The 17,669-nt window shown below is 41.8% G+C and overlaps 1 protein-coding gene across 2 annotated transcripts; it reads left to right on the top strand.

The window, feature by feature from the left end:
- Window positions 1-750: 750 nt before the first annotated feature.
- On the top strand, window positions 751-17,402 carry LOC143289842 (isocitrate dehydrogenase [NAD] subunit beta, mitochondrial-like). 2 transcript variants are annotated; one of them, XM_076599026.1, is made up of 9 exons: window positions 751-864; window positions 2,744-2,830; window positions 5,627-5,775; window positions 6,275-6,415; window positions 8,013-8,279; window positions 8,915-9,017; window positions 12,286-12,432; window positions 13,293-13,448; window positions 15,064-17,402. In XM_076599026.1, the coding sequence occupies exons 1-9, from the start codon at window positions 787-789 to the stop codon at window positions 15,139-15,141; spliced, it is 1,206 nt and encodes a 401-aa protein (XP_076455141.1). In that variant the 5' UTR covers window positions 751-786; the 3' UTR covers window positions 15,142-17,402. The 2 variants fall into 2 exon arrangements, with proteins under 2 accessions (XP_076455141.1, XP_076455142.1); XM_076599027.1 differs by lacking the exon at window positions 2,744-2,830 and having other exon boundaries at window positions 786-864.
- Window positions 17,403-17,669: the final 267 nt, after the last annotated feature.

Genomic DNA, 17,669 nt, shown 5'->3' on the forward strand with positions numbered 1-17,669 from the left:
ATTCTGTCGTGCTTCACATTTTATTGACGATTTGCTATATGCTGTTACATTGAACTTCGACCTCTGACCTTGTTTCTTTGCATGGCTTTTGTTTTCATCATGACCAACAAACACACCAAACTTGATGAAGATTGTATACAAGATGTTCTCTCCCATTAAAACATTTCTTTATATCATGTGCCAAGTTGAGGTCTTGACCTTTAACCTGTAATTTCTTCCTCAGTTCACTGATGCCAAGTTTCTGTTTTGCCAAAATAATGACCTTGGCCCTTGGCCTCATACAGCTTGCTAACCATGATTATCATCTCAAAGCAGATTACTTCAAAGTTCATATCTTTCGCCCTAACACGTTTGACTGGTCCTGTGCCAATCGAAGAAAATGCCAATTATGTTTACCCCCACCAGTATCAGTAGCTCAAGGAGGCGGCACTACGTTCGGTCAAATCCACATACGCTACACCGGCCACATCGGACAAGCAAATGCCTGACCAGCAGCGTAACCCAACGCGCTTAGTCAGACCTCGAAAAGAAAAAAAAATTAATAATAATAATCTAAATAATAATAATAATAAAATAAACATTTTAAATGACTTAGTTAACCATAAATGTTAGATAAATGTTTAAATAAGTGCATATATACGGACTGCAGATGGAGCGAAGGCCGGGAGGGACTGTCCAGCAGACAGTTCACATTGACTGAAGAACTTTTGAAGGCCCTCACACCGCCACTTTGCCCGCTGCGATGTGACCCCCAACACTGATCCAAGGGACGTAACAACCGGCAACATGGCGGCCACCTTGAGACGGTCATGCAGTCTTCTCCAGCGATGCAGCTTTATTTTCCCGACAAGGACGACGAGTACGGTAAGTTCTATGGAAAAAAAAAACAAGTGGTTAAAGTAGATGAAAAAACCTATAATGGTCCATTCGCGAAGAAGCTATAAATAATTCGTGTTGAGAAAGTAAATTCCGTGCCAGTGCACAATGCCTTTCCAAGTCATGATTAAAATCCAATTGATTGGTCTTTGACCACACACACACACACTCACACACAACTTTGTTGCAGGAAAAGCAAGCGCGGCAATGTCCAGTTTTCTGCTTCAAGACGGAATGAGTAGTATTCACAATAAGGTGTGGCCATTCACTCCGCCAGTCACACAAAGGAGTGGAGGGGAAGAAAATTTAATGTGGATAAAGCCGCAAGCGCAGTCGGCAGTTTAAAAAAAAATATATAGATCTATATATATATATAAAAATTATATATATATCTGTGTGTGTGTGTTATTTTTTAAAACAAAGTAGCGGAGATGAGGGGATCGAGCGGACAAGACAGGGAAGGAAGGTCGAGCGAGGGTGGGTGGGGGAGGTGGGGAACTCAAATGACAAGGTTTCTCACTTTTTGTCATGTGATTTGATACCTGGTTTCAGCTATTGAGAGTGATTATGTCCAGTCCACCACATGATTGTGTTTTGTATTATGCATGAAGCCTGGTCCACACAGACACAAATACATATGCACTGTTTATGCTTGGCATACAGGTGCGCACACAAACGCGCACGCGCAGGCACACACACACCGAGTTGTCAATAATCATGTAGGATATGGAGATAAAAAAAATGAAACATTTTGAGTATGCTTTATCCCCAGGCAAAGAAGAAAACTGAACAAGATGAAGGAAAAACTTCTTTTGTTTTCATGGATGACTGCAAAGAGAACATTACCATGAATTGATAGAAGCGAAAACTTAGTAAATTAGACCATACAAATTACAATGTCTTTTGGGGACTTGTGTAAAAATATGTCTATAATTGGTAACAGTATGAATGGCAAGATGTAAAAATGTCCATAGTTTTGCACCTCAAGGCAGACAGGTGTGTTCACTTCAAGGTGTGGATGTTCACTTGACCAGTCACACAGAGGAAGAGAGAGGAAGAAATGTGAATATTGTCATATATGATTATCATTGGGAGTTTTCTTGTTTAGTTTTATTTTTTGTGCATTGTTTATCTGTTGTGATCCACCACTTTATATTTATCAGTTTATATTTACTTTTTTGTTGTGATATTTGTGATGTTGTGAACTTGTTGGAAGTTTTCATTTTGTTAATGTGTTCTTCATTGTAACTTCTATTGAGTTAGTCAGTTATTTATTTTGTGTGATTTTCGTTAGTTATAATCCTACATCTTTGCATGACAGTATTTTTAAATTTCCAATGTGTATGTTGTTACTGTTATAAATTATTTGTTTGCAAAAGATACTGACAGTTATAAAAACTTTTCTGGACTGCGATCCAAAATTCAGTAACATGTTTTATAAATTTGATGAAAGATTGCTTTGATATATCTAAAATGAAGCATGCAGTGCAAACCAAAAAGATATTAATGCAAAAACTGAAAGAGGGATTGTTTATACTAGGCCGCAAAGCCTAAAGGCAAAAATGCCAGTCCATACTACTACTACTACTACTACTTGAGTTTATAGAATTGTGTGTGTGTGTCTGTATGGGAGCATGCTGATGCTTATAAAATAGAATGTGTGTGTGTGTGTCACTGTGTGTGTGTTAGCATCAGTGTTTGTGCAGACCCTGTACAACAGTCATGGATTAAAGCTTTCTGACAGGCCTATTTTGCTTTGTTTAAAACAAACAATTGTTTTAGCATGTGGATGTTGCACTCCTTTCATCCCTTGATGTTTTCAGTTTTGTTTTCGCTTGTAGGCTGGATGTTGTGGTGTGTGTTTCAGCCTGTGTGTGTCAGTGTTTCCTCCTCCTCCTCCCAGTTCCAGACTGCGCATCAGTTTCACACAGGCACCAATGTTCAGACACCAGTGGTAAGCCAGCATTATAGATCTGTTCTCAGCTTACGCTACAGACTGAGAAGTGACCAGTGTAGGGCAGTAGCATTTATTATATGCTGCAATGGTTGAAAGCTGTGCTACATGATGCAATAGAATAACCGTGAAGATGGTGTGTTGTTGTGTCTGAATAGTGAACGTTGTTGCGGATTTTTCCCTCCTCTCCCTCTTTGCACTGTTTTGTTTGTTCCTCTTTTTCCTCAAGCTTTCTTTTTCTCTTGTAGTCATGTGTTCAAACAAAGTGAGCTTTCTGTGTTATAATCCCAAGCCATCTTTCTCTGTTATGGAAAAGTCCAACACATAATTCTGATTTGCATCATGCGCAAAGCCTCGTCCTCGTAAACACAAAGACACATGCAAATATTCATGCATTGGCACACACATGTGCATGCGTGCACACAACACACACACACACACACACACACATTTGCAGTTGATGGCTGACATGAGAGGTTGATGGGATCTCTCTTTGACCTCTTCATTTGAAAGGTAATCATACCATTTGATGCCAAGAATTATGCGTAGGCGTATATGGTGTCAAAGCATTCAATCCTTCTCCTGTATCATAAAATTCAGGGCCCTGGCTGAGTTTATAATGTACAGGTGGCTTAGTGTGTAGCCTTTGGACATGGCTGTTTGATATCCCAGAGTGATGCCCAGATCAGTGTTAATGGGCACCCTGTTGCCTGTTTCTCACATCTTTCACTGCCAGTCTGTTACGTTTTTTCTTTTGTTATTCGTTTTGCTTTGTTTACATTTCAACCTGTTACACATGCAGTCCATGGAGGTGCTACCCTTTCAGACTTTTCAGTCAGGTATTTTGTTCACACGCAAGTTAGAACTGCATGTCTGGATGCAGTTACCTGTGCAATTTCACAAAACTGGTAGGGAGACGTGCTTCAGTGAGGGAGCTACCACATGAGCTGTTGTTGGTGTATGTTTGAGGTGGACTGTTGCAACTGTCCTGTCAAACAGTAGCTGCTCCTCCCTTGTGAAGTGTCCAGGTTGCTATTTAATGAAGCAGAAGATAGATGTGCTGAAAAATGGTGTGTGCAGGATTTCACATCATGTTGATGAAGGTTTTTTGTCTTGTTTTCAAGGACATTACATTGTCGGACCATGCTGATGAGAATGCTCTTGATGGGTGTAGATCTTGATACCCATGTTATTTTATTCACACCACATTGTTCAGCATTATTTTATCTTATGTCCATTATATGTTCAGTGTCTCTGGCATGAGCATTTGGGAACTGCTGGTTGACCTGGCTTTTGACCTCACCACAAACTACTCAGGGCATGTTGCTGGTGGTAAAGGAATATACTAATGGAGGTCACCAGCAGCAGTACTTTTGATTTCTCTACCAGAGTGGAGAAAACATTTTGCATGGGTCAAGAATCAGACCCATACTGGAGTCTGTACCAGTGGGTCATGATAAGTATGTTAGATTAGATGTAATTTATTGGGGGGACGGGGGGATCCTTTCATTGATTGGAGAGTAAGAGGGTAGGAGCTTTCCTTTTGGGACAAAGTATTTTGATTATTTTGTGTTACTGTTTGGTACAGATCCACTGAGATGCTTTGAGTGGTTCTGATCGTACGGTCAGAGTGACAGACAATCTGTCTGAAGTCAGGTGCTCCATAACTCAACAGCTGACACAGCTCATTCTGTAGTTCCCTTGAGTTGTTTGTTAGAACACCACAAGTCAGAACTGCTTGTTACAGTGTTATCATTGTGATACTATCAGCTTGGTGTCACAGAATCAGTGATTATTCGTAAATTTATTTTATTTTATTTTTTAATTGGTGGTGCTTAAGTTAGAATTTTTGGGGGGCCATTTATGAAGATTGTTACTTTATGATACACAGCAGGGTTCCCATAGGTCCAGGAAACCTTGAGAAATCTTGATAAAGTATACAGGGTGTTTCCAGGGCTTGAGAAAGTGCTGGAAAAACAGCACAGGCCAAAACTCTCCCAGTGAAGGCCTGGGTGGTTTTTTTGCAACTCAGTCAGTCTTTGTATTACTTTCAAGCCTGCAGATATCTAAACTATACTCTTGACAAACAAGCAAACAAACAAACAAACAAACCAAAAAAAACATGAGGGAGAGAGAGGAGGGGAAAATAAAAAGAATTGAGAGCTAACACTTTTTCCCCTGCCTGAAGAAAGTAATTGCAGATGATTATTGCACTGCTTGCTTGTCACTTAAAAGCTGAATTATTTTCCTTGAATTATTGCCCGTTGAGTGCTTGTCACATTTGAAAATAATTGTTTCTGTTTTCCTGCAGTCATTGGAAACACATAATTTATGGTCCTTTAAATTCACTAACAAAGCCTGGAAAAGTCTTGGAAAATTCCTTGAATTTTTTTTTCAGAAAAACATGTGGGAACCCTGTAATAAATATTATTACAAACTTGTATGATTGATTCTAGAATAGCACTTGCGCTCGGTCAGAGACCAAGCTCTCAGTCCTCTACACACTGGAGTCATTTGCACAAAAGTCTGCCTGCATAGTTAGAGCGGAAGGACTACAGCTGTGCTCATCACTCGTTTGCGATGTCAATCAGTCAGCTCTTAAACAGTTCTCCTGTGGTCAGCTGGTCTGTGAGCAGCATGTTTTGATTTGATTTTATGTCATTTGGTCGTGCTTCAGTCACATACACATACACAGAGACACACACACAGACTCTCTCTCTCTCTCTCACACACACACATGCACGCACGCACACACACACATTTATGTTTATAAACTTGTATTCATGTCACCGTCAGCAAATCACGGAGCCTGTGACCCACCCTGAAGGCCGCAACAAGGTGACGCTGGTTCCAGGGGATGGGGTGGGTCCCGACCTGATGAATAGTGTTCGTGATGTATTCAGTGCCGCCGGCGTTCCTGTGGACTTTGAAGAAATCTTCATCAGGTATGTTGCTGTTGTTCAGCTGTGAAGAAATCCATCAGGTATGTTCCTACTGTGAAGAAATATTCAACAAGTATGCTACTGTTCTGCTGTGAAAATGTATTCAAAGTAACTTCTCTTGAAAAATCAGAGGTTGAAACATATCAAGTGGCTACTGTCGGGTATATGCAGCTAATATGTGTTAAGAGTAACATTTTTTCTTAGTTTAAACTAATTAAAGGCTACACTGTTGTATTATGCGCTATTGCTTTAGGGGCAGGGTGATATATAGCAGGAGTGGAGTCGTTCTGTGACACAGCCCTGATATGACCCTGTGTGGTCGGCTGAGCTGTAAACAGCTAAGGCATTTGGATTGATAGGTATGGATACTTATACAGCACCTATCCTCAGTCAGAAACCAAGCTGTAAGCGCTTTACAAACTCTGAATCTTTTGTACAAATACATAACTGTGTTCTTTGGTGTTATTGACAGTGACATGCCAGTTTTTTCTGTTGCTGGCAGTGAAGTGCAGCCTGCTCAGAGCGCCACCGTGGAAATGGTTGTTGACTCGTTCAGGCGGAACGGGGTGGGGTTAAAGGGCATCATCACTACACCCTCCAGCTTCAGGGGTGGAGTTTTGCAGACCCTCAACATGAAGATCAGGTCAGCTGGGAGGTTTTTTTGTTTGTTTTGTTTTAAAGTGTTTGCTTGTTTTGCTTTTGTTTGAGGGGTGACTGTGTGTGTGTGTCTTCTTATTTCCCAGGTCAACTTGTGTGCAGACCTGCTTGAGCCGAAACCCCACTTTGAGTGTGTCCATGCATGCAGAAGATAAAATATGTACATTAAAGCTCCTGTAATTCATGTCAGTATTCAATGGGTTATAGAAATAAGAATATACCCATCATGCACACCACCAAAAACTGAGTATGCTGCATACATGGCAGGGTATAAATGGTTATAGATGAAAAAGCCTACTCATAGTATATGAGTAAACATGAGAGTTGCAGCCCATGATCGCAGAAAAGTAATAAGAAACTTGTATTCAGACATGTCACTGTGCAAACACAAGTGTACAGACTACAATTCGCAGGACAACAAAAAATCTGGTTGTTAAGGAAAATCCTTTTGGCATTAGCAACCAGACTGAAAGCATTCAAAAAGCAGTTGAAAAAGAATTGCCCTTCAGAACTAATCGAATGCACAACATGTTCCTGGAGTACTGGTTTACACTATGCATCCCTGAAAAGCTGAAAATAAAAAGGTCAAGTAGTAAATAGTGAATGATCGCAAGCAGAAACAAACATCTGTTGATCTGTTAATTATTTTCATTATAATGATGAACAGTGCAGTCCAGTTTACCTAAAAAAAACACACCAAAGTGCGCCTCATTGAGTCGAGTCATTTTCAGATTTTTCTTGAGAATATTTGCATTCACTTCTGGCATGTATGCAATGAATAATACTAAACCTTTTACTTGTTGCTTAATATACGTATACTGTAGGTTTTTTCATGCTGTTTAATAGATGTATACTATAGGTTTTTCATGGGGTTTTTTCCTCCAGATGTATCAAACATATCTCTCAACTGATCAGTTTGGGTGGCAGGTATAACTGATTATGAGCACAATGTCAAAAGTGTTTCTGACTTTCATATTTTTATGCACCCGTACAAGGTTTCTGCGAACATATACATGCCTTGTATTGTCCTGATGTTTGATGGTTCCTTGTCTGAACAGGAGGATGGCAGAAATGAGAATGCTTAAAATGCGCATCTGCCAATACCCATCTGTCCATGGGGGTCTAGGTTTGAATCCCAGTCTTGCCCTTTCTCCCAAGTTAGGGTGGAAAATCAAACTGAGCATATAGTCATTCAGATGCGATGATAAACTGGGGTCTCATATGCAGCATGCACTATGTGCTCAGAAAAAGAACCCATGGTAAAATAAGTGTTGTTCTCTGGCAATGTTCTGTGTAAGAACTCAGATAGGTACATACACACACACGCGCGCATGCATGCACACACACACACACACACACACACATTTATGTATATATATATATATTTATACACACACACACATACATATACACATATATATATATATATGCATGCACTCAAAGCCTGACAAGCATGGTGTGTTATGCTGCTGTCAGGCATCTACTAAGCAGATGTAGTGTAGTGTAGTGTATATGGATTTGTCTGAACGCAGTGACGCCTCCTTGAGAAACTGAAACTGAAACAGTTAGTTCTTTGTGTACAGGAGAGAGCTGGACCTGTTTGCCAACGTGGTGCGCATCAAGAGCCTGCCTGGCTATCAATGTCGTCACAACAACCTGGACTTTGTCATCATCAGAGAGCAGACAGAGGGAGAGTACAGCGCCCTTGAGCACGAAAGTGTCAGCGGCGTGATAGAAAGCCTGAAGATCGTGACTCGTGCGAACTCCATGCGCATTGCAAAATTTGCATTTGACTACGCCTTGCGGTATGACCGCAAGAAAGTGACTGCGGTTCACAAGGCCAACATCATGTGAGTTTGCTGTCTTTCCCTGTGCTTAATCTGCACAATGGTCCATTCACCTTTTTTTCTTTTTTTTTTTTTTTTTCAAAGCCTTGAATATTTTGGGTGGGGGGTCATTTTCTGGACTTCATGATAACTGGGGATTCTTATTTTAATGTATTCTTTTTTATGCCGATGATGTGAGTTGCCCATTAGCATTTTTCTGGTTTGTATCCCTCTGAATAAACAATATGCGGTTTATGTACAGTTATGTGTACGTTCAGGTCAGCTGGGGGGGGGGTTTCTTTGCTTTTTTTTTTTTTTTTTTTTTTTTTTTCCTTCTTCTTCTTCTTTTTTTAAAGCTCTGATGAAAAATTGATGGAATTATGGACATCAGAAGCCCTTCCTAGGTTTATGTTTATGAGTATGACTGCTTTTGCCTGATTTTCTTTTCCAAGTGAGTTTGTGGGATTTGTTTTGTTTTTGTTGTTTTTCATTCAGATTCTGTGGGATCAGTGTTTACAGTTTTTCTGCCGTAGATGGCCTTTGCAGTCAGTTGGGTGACAAGCACTAATGATGAATAAAATAAACAAATAAGTCCAGAAAAGGCATGCTGTGTGTGTGTGTATGTTTGTGTGGTGTGTGTGTGTGTGATCTGTGTGCAGGAAACTTGGGGATGGGCTGTTTCTGAAGTGTTGCGAAGAAGTGTCCAAAATGTACCCTTCCATTGAGTATGAGAGCATGATCATCGATAACTGCTGCATGCAGGTGGGATAGAGAACAAATAATTGAATGATTCTTATATAGTACCTGTCGATTGGAATGAATATTTTCATAACACCTGTCAATTGATTGATATAGATACCTGTAAGTTATATTGTGCCTGTCGATTGATTGATATGGATACTTATATAACACCTATTCATTGATTGATTGATTGATATGGATAATTTACACAGCGCTGATTTATTGATTGATATGGATACTTATGTAGGGCCTGTTTGATTGATTGTTTTTTTCATATGGATGCTTATATAGCACGTCAGTTGTTTGATTGATTGATATGGAAACTAACACACTGCCTGTCCTCAGGCAGAGACCAAGGTCCTAGCACTTTACATAGTCATTTGCGCATAAGGTTTCCTACCTGAGTAAAGCAGACTGAAGGCTGCATTCAAGTGCTCTTTATTCGTTTCCTGTTATTCAGTCGGGCACACACATGCACGCACACACATGTATACACACACACTGTCACACACACACACACACACACACGCACACACACGCACACACACACACACACAATCATTACCTCTATCTGTACCTTAACAGTCAGCAAATGTACAACATAGGAATGCAGTAGTGGGAATATACACAGCAGTGTAAGCAGATCAGAAATGTTACCAGAAATCAGGCTTAAAGAAGTATAGGTCATGCCAGAGTGCAAAGGATTATGTTGGAGCAGGGGTTTTTTGTTGTTGGTTTTTGTCGATTTTTTTTGGGGGGGATGGGGGGGGGGGAGTTCAAAATACAAATTTCTATTGTTGTTGTTCATTGTGGACATCAGTGTGCTGTTAGCTCTCTGTGTTATGTTACAATGCATTATTTTGAAGAGTACTGCGGTACTGGAGGTGCCCTGGCAGAATCAGTTAGGTGATGGAATTCTGATCCAGTTTTCAATTCCTCACTCCACCACAGTGAAAATGAGTCCCTGACTTTACCTGGGGAAGGTTAAAATGATGGAAGGAGTGGACTGGGCTCCACATTACTATGCCAAGCCCTGGAGACAGTGGATTTGGACTCATTGCCCTGAAGGGACTTTTAACCTCTTGAAAAAAAAATTTTTGGAGGGGGATGTATGGTGTGTGACAGCTAGTGTCGAAGCCCGACCAGTTTGACAGTGTATTATGTTTCAGCTTCTCATGGAATCGTCATTGCATTTGGACAAATCCAAATACGTCACATCACGTCTGCTAGGCAGATGCCTGACTAAGCAGAAGCAATCAAGCTTAGTCGGGCCTTGAGTGTGTGCATATATGTGTGTGCCTGTCAGAATAGATATCTGCTATAGAATTTTGCTAAAGAACAACACTTATGTTGCCATGGATTCGTTTTCAGTGTGCCAAGTACGTGTCACAAAAAGGACTGTGTATCTATCAGAATGGATTTTTGCTACAGAATTTTGTTAAATGACAACAGTTGTGTTGTGATGGATTCGTTTCCAGTGTGCCAAGTGTGTGTTGCACACGGGACCTCGGTTTATCATATCATCCTGATGACTAGGCACTCGGTTTGATTTTCCTATCAAACTTGGGAGAAAGGGTGAGACCTTGATTCAATTCAAAGCCAGACCCTCATGGACACTGTATTGGCAGATAAGTCTTAACCATTCTGCCACCTTCCTTATTGTCAAATGTGTTGAGTTGTGTTATGTACTGCATTATTGTGAATGGTAGTGTACAGTAGTGTGGTGCTGTGTGGTGTGTGACAGCTGGTGTGGGGTTCGAATCCCGCTCTCGCCCTTTCTCCTAAGTTTGACTGGAAAATCAAACTGAGCGTCCAGTCTTTCGGATGAGACGATAAACCGAGGTCCCGTGTGCAGCACGCACTTGGCGCACTGAAAAAGAACCCATGGCAACGAGAGTGTTGTCCTCTGGCGAAATTACGTAAAATGAAATCCACTTTCATAGGTACACAAATATGTAAGCATGCACTCAAGGCCTGACTAAGCGCGTTGGGTTATGCTGCTGGTCAGGCATCTGCTCAACAGATGTGGTGTAGCGTGTATGGATTTGTCCGAACGCAGTGACGCCTCCTTGAGAAAGTGAAACTGAAACTGAAACTGGTGTGGAACCTGCACCAGTTTGATGTGATGGTGCTGTGTGGTGTGTGACAGTGACAGCTGGTGTGGAACCTGCACCAGTTTGACGTGATGGTGCTGTGTGGTGTGTGACAGCTGGTGTGGAACCCACACCAGTTTGACGTGATGGTGCTGCGTGGTGTGTGACAGCTGGTGTGGAACCCACACCAGTTTGACGTGATGGTGCTGTGTGGTGTTTGACAGCTGGTGTGAAACCCACACCAGTTTGACGTGATGGTGCTGTGTGGTGTGTGACAGCTGGTGTGGAACCCACACCAGTTTGACGTGATGGTGCTGTGTGGTGTGTGACAGCTGGTATGAAACCTGCACCAGTTTGACGTGATGGTGCTGTGTGGTGTGTGACAGCTGGTGTGGAACCCACACCAGTTTGACGTGATGGTGCTGTGTGGTGTGTGACAGCTGGTGTGGAACCTACACCAGTTTGACGTGATGGTGCTGCGTGGTGTGTGACAGCTGGTGTGGAACCTGCACCAGTTTGATGTGATGGTGCTGCGTGGTGTGTGACAGCTGGTGTGGAACCCACACCAGTTTGACGTGATGGTGCTGTGTGGTGTGTGACAGCTGGTGTGGAACCTGCACCAGTTTGACGTGATGGTGCTGTGTGGTGTGTGACAGCTGGTGTCGAACCCACACCAGTTTGACGTGATGGTGCTGTGTGGTGTGTGACAGCTGGTGTCGAACCCACACCAGTTTGATGTGATGGTGCTGTGTGGTGTGTGACAGCTGGTGTGGAACCCACACCAGTTTGACATGATGGTGCTGTGTGGTGTGTGACAGCTGGTGTGGAACCCACACCAGTTTGACGTGATGGTGCTGTGTGGTGTGTGACAGCTGGTGTGGAACCCACACCAGTTTGACGTGATGGTGCTGTGTGGTGTGTGACAGCTGGTGTGGAACCTGCACCAGTTTGACGTGATGGTGCTGTGTGGTGTGTGACAGCTGGTGTCGAACCCACACCAGTTTGACGTGATGGTGCTGTGTGGTGTGTGACAGCTGGTATGAAACCTGCACCAGTTTGACGTGATGGTGCTGTGTGGTGTGTGACAGCTGGTGTCGAACCCACACCAGTTTGACGTGATGGTGCTGTGTGGTGTGTGACAGCTGGTGTGGAACCCACACCAGTTTGACATGATGGTGCTGTGTGGTGTGTGACAGCTGGTGTCGAACCCACACCAGTTTGACGTGATGGTGCTGCCCAACCTGTACGGGAACATTGTGGACAACCTGGCAGCAGGTCTGGTCGGGGGGGCGGGTGTGGTGCCTGGAGAGAGCTACAGCCAGAATGTGGCCATCTTCGAACAGGTACATACAGTGGGTGTGCGTGGGTGGGAGTTTTTCTGTACTGTACGGATTTTAAAGTTATGTTTAAGTGGTGATCATGCTTATTTAGAAAAAAAAAATTGTATAGATTTGTGAGACACTTTAAATAACGAAGATAAACAAATCAGAAAAATTAAAGACAAGAAATACACACACAGACACACACACACACACACACACACACACACACACACACACACACACAAGAGGGAGAAGAAAAACCATGCTTACCATTATTACTACAAAAAGTTCATTTGTATGTATATGTGTGTGTACAGCTGTTTAAAAGTGAATGTGTGTGTTTATGGATGGAATGTCATTCCTGCTTGTCACTGTCTCGCTCTTGCGTAACGTGGTGTAGTGTTGTATCATTACTAACATGTAACACTGCACTGTCAGTACAAATCGGCTTACTGCAATAAAGTTATTGATGATTTTATGTGCAATACTACATATGTGTGTGACTATATGTGTGCATGTGTGTGGCTGTATCTGTTCAAGAGTGTATTTCTGTGTATGTGTATATATCTCTGTGTGTGTGTGTGAGTGTGCTTGTGGTTATGTGTGTGACACTGTTTGTGTTTATGTGCATATGTGTGTGACTGTGCATGAATGTTGATGTATTCATTTATGTGTGTGTGTGTGTGTCTGTATGTGTGTGTGTTTAAGTGCATATGTGTGTGACTGTGCATACATGTGTATATGTATGCATGTGTGCGCATGAGTGTGACTGTGTGTGCTTGTATACATGTGTGTGTGTGTGTGTATGTGTGATATTCTGTGTGTGTGCGTGATACCCTGTGTGTGTGTGTGTGTGTGTGTGTGCCTCTGTGTGTGAGCAGGGAGCGAGGCACGCCTTTGTGGAGGCAGTGGGGAAGAACATCGCCAACCCCACGGCCACACTGCTGAGTGCCTGCAACATGCTGCAGCACATCCACCTTGAGTACTACGGCCTCCTCATCCGCGACGCCGTCCACAGGGTCATCAAGGCCGGCAAGGTATGTAAAGATTAAGTAAATCAATTAAATTATTACGTACATGCACACACACACTCTTTCGTGTGCACACACCTGCATGCACACACACACACACACGCGAGAGAGACAGTTGGTTAGTCTTACCAGCTGGGAAAAAAAAATGTTTTCAAAGGCTGGCAAGGTAAGTCGCTGTTTCTATGGATGGGTGGATGAAGTGTGTGTAGAGGCGGGAGGGGGTGTGATATTGTTCTCAGGGTCATCAAGGGTGGTGTGTTGGATTGGTAGAGGGGTGTGAAGGTAGGAGAGAGGGGGTGTGTGTGTCTGTCACTCTGTGTGTGAGTATGTGTGTATGAGTGACTGTCTGTGTGTGTGTGAGAGTACATGTGTATCTGTATGCGTGTGTGTGGAGGTGAAGAGGGTGTGGTTGTTCGTTCTTTGGCCTAACATCTATCCACATTCGTGATTTTAGACGAAGATCTATCATCTCCCCCACAGCACCCATGCCTTGAATTATCACAACTTTCCCTGTTCCTCTCTCCTCAATGAGCATAAAAAAAAGAAGGATATAAATACAACAAAATAACTAGTCAACCAGTACAATTACAACAAAGAGCCAGTTGGGCTCCAAATTAAACTCTGAACTATTTCAAACACTTGTTGATTATCATTTTGGCATTTCTAATGGAAGCAGATGGAACTGCAGATTTTATAAATGACATAGGTAAATATAGTTTTAACTGTTCACATTCATGGATGATATGCACAGGAGTAGTTTTATTGCCGCAAATTCAAATCACATTAGAAGTATATTTTGTTTTTATGGCATCTAGTCATAGTCTGTATACCAGACTGGTGAGCCTTCTGCTACTGTGATGTCCTTTTGTTTTAAAATTTTGCACGAGTTATCGTCAGTATTTTCTCTGTCAGGGTCAGACTCCTGTTTTAGTTTCATGACATGGTTCCAGTAAGTTTTCTCAAGTAGAGAATAACTGTCTTGTAATAAATATGGAATACAAATTTTGATGGCATTGTAGATGTTCATTGCACCTGTTTTGGCACAGTAGTCCACTCACTCATTTCCCACTATTCCTTCGTGAAAAGGGATCCAACAAAAGTTAGTCTTAGTTCCATGGAATCTCAAAACATGAATTATATGACAAATTTCTGTTATGAGTTCTCCTCTTGTCTTCAAACTAAAAGATTGTGGTTGTTTGTGTGTGTCTGCATGTGTCAAAATTTCTCTTTCAGTGTGTTTGAGTGTTTCTCTGTGTTAGTCCTTCAAGTTTCCATCATTTCTCTGAAAATGATATCAGACAGGAAGAAAAAGGTGGCTGGGGTTAATCTTAGGGATTTGGAAGTTGGAAAGGGGGTGGTGGTATAATGAACTGGATATATGGAAAAGGGCCTGAGAGTATATGCTGTGTATTTGTGTGTGTGTGTGACTGTGTGTCTATCTCTTTGTGTGTGTGTGTATGTGTGTGCTAGGCTAATAGGACAGGGAGAGGATGGGATTTGGAAGTTGCCCCCTTTGGCAATTGTAAGCTGCAATTTCCTTGTTCATTGTTATAGATGTACATGTGGGCCTTCATATGTCAGTTGCTCAGTTCCTGTTTCTCCCCCGTTTTTTTTTAATCAGGTGAGGACAAAAGACATGGGAGGGCATGACACAACCCATGACTTCACTCTGGCCATCATCAACAGCTTGCGTCATTAGCTGCAGGGGGTTCCTGGAAGCGTCTTTACACACAGACCGTACAGACAAGGATGGCGGGACCTGGGACCTGTAAACAGACCTGGACAGCCTGTGGCCTGACTTCCTGCTGTGTCTGGGAGAGTCTGGTGATGGTGTCAGAGGATTCTTTCTTCCAGAGCTTTTTTCTTCTTCTTTTTTTGTCCAAGAGACTGTTCAGGTCATCCAGGGGCTGATGGAATATCAAATGGTGTAATGTAGAACTTGTAGTTTAGCGTGTATGTGGATAAATACTCTCATGCTCATGCTCATGAAAACATGCAACCACGTATGTGCCCACACACACCCATGAGCCCACACATACCCATGTACGCTCACACACACATAAACACACACACACACACACACACACACACACACACACAATCATTTATTTGCACACACACACTCAGACATTCACACAAACTTTTTTTCCATCTTATATCATTTAAAGTAGAAAGATGTAAAATTGAAGACCATACGCCCATGCATGCACGCGCGCGCACACACACACACACACACGCACGCATGCACGCACATATGCACATGCACACACACATGCACACTTAGCACACGTATGCACACATGCACAGATATGTGTATAGGTATGCAATTACATGGGCATGTATTGCAAGACAGATATAACTGTATGTAGACAGATTATACTGGAAAACATGCTGTATGGAGATTCCGCATGATAAGATTTTGATCTGGAAGTGTTTGGGTTTTTTTTGTGTGTGTGTTTTTTGTTTTTGGTTGTGTTTTTTGTTTTTTTGTTTTTTGTTGTTGTTTTTTTTGTCTGTAGATAACAGTTTGAGTGCATGTGTATATGTGTTATTTTTGTGTGTTGACTTCACAGTTCTTCCCTTTGTTGTGTGTATATGTGGTTATTGTGTTAATTCTATCATTGTAGGTTGCTGAGTACATATTCTGTGTATGTGTAAGTGACTGTCATGAAAATTGTCCTAGAATATGTCCTTGAATTGACCCTCCATGACCATGTCTGTTGTTACACTGATGTGATAATCATGGGATATTTTTAGGAGCACATACTGTTCCAGTTGTTGTTCAGGAACAGTTCTGGTAATACAGGACGGTGTGCTTTGTCTGGCTTGGAATTCATGCTCTTTGTTGGCACTGGAGGGTTTGTCATTCAATACTCTTGATATTATGACAAATTTGTCCTTATTTGGACTGGGAATGCTGTTCCATGTGCCAGTTATGGACTGGGAACTCTGTTCGCTGTACCAGTATTGGACTAGGAAGGTTGTTCCTGTACTGGACAAAGAATGCTGTTTTCTCACCCTGGAATGGACTTGAAAGGCTGTTCCTGTACAAAACTAGGAATACTGATCTCTGTGCCTGTTCTGGACTGGGAATGCTGTTCTCTGTGCCTGGAATGGGCTGGGAGTGCTGTTCTCTATGCCTGCTCTGGAATGGGAATGATGTCTCTGTGCCTGTACTACACTGGGACTGATGTTCCTTGTGCCTGTATTGGACTGGAAATGCTGTTCAGTTTGCGCTGATGCTGGGTGGTGTTGCCATAGTTTGTTCCGAATTTTGAATTGTGTCATTATTGATTTATCTCTTTATTAATTATTTCTAAAATGACAATCTGAATCTCCATGAAGAACTGTTCCTAGTCATTCACATGCAGGTCACTTTGATGATACAGTCTCTGCAAGTGTTCCATGAAGAATGTGTGTTCCCAGTTGCACCGTCAGTTGTAAGGGGTTTGGAATGTGGGAGTCTGTGCTTGTTTTGAATTGGCATTCCCAGCTTTTTTTACCCTTGTACCAACTTGTGTGTTTTTATGGACATTTCATTCTCTCAGCTGGTATAAGTGGATTTCAGATAATTTTTATAGAGATGTAGATATATTTATGTACATTGATATAAGTTGTTATGATTATTCACTGTTTTCTTGGTTCTCTCTATGTTTTTGTGGTTCTTTTGATTTCCCCAAATTATGATCAGACTTTATGATTTTTAATTTGATGACAAGATTTTTAGAGGTAAATAACCATTATTATAGTCTGTGATCATATCTTTGTGAAGATTTTTACATTGTGGACCAAGGTGCAAACAGCAGTACCACTCGATACAGGTCTGTTTTATACTAGTGTGTCATCTGTAAAGAATACAGGATGGCAGGTTGAAAGTTGTGATTGTCATCACCACCTTACCCTTTTCCCTACCCCATGTACCATTTCTGAGACCAAATTAAAAAAAACGTTGGTACTGATGGAACTGTGGTTACCTTTTTTTGTTTTTTTGGTTGGGTGATTTTTTGGTTTGTTTTTTTGTTGTTTTGGGTTTGTTTTTTGTTTTTGTCTTTTTTTTTCTCTCTTTTTTCTTCTTCTTTTTTTCTTTTTATTACATTCTGTCTGTCAGCACTGACAAGCATCAGGTTAACCTCACTCATCATGCATCAGTCTGTCACACACACACACACTCTCTCTCTCTCTCTCATACACGCAACCACACACACACACACACACACACACACACTG

The sequence above is a fragment of the Babylonia areolata genome, chromosome 14 (assembly GCF_041734735.1).
Source record: "Babylonia areolata isolate BAREFJ2019XMU chromosome 14, ASM4173473v1, whole genome shotgun sequence".
Classification (NCBI taxonomy): Eukaryota; Metazoa; Mollusca; class Gastropoda; order Neogastropoda; family Buccinidae; genus Babylonia; species Babylonia areolata.

What these genes read in the sequence shown, in the direction of transcription:
- LOC143289842 (XM_076599026.1), top strand. Translation starts at nt 787, where the DNA reads ATGGCGGCCACCTTGAGACGGTCATGCAGTCTTCTCCAGCGATGCAGC. An exon ending in CCAATGTTCAGACACCAGTG is followed by an intron (nt 2,831 to 5,626) that starts GTAAGCCAGCAT and finishes TGTCACCGTCAG; the next exon opens with CAAATCACGGAGCCTGTGAC. An exon ending in ATGTGGCCATCTTCGAACAG is followed by an intron (nt 12,433 to 13,292) that starts GTACATACAGTG and finishes GTGTGTGAGCAG; the next exon opens with GGAGCGAGGCACGCCTTTGT.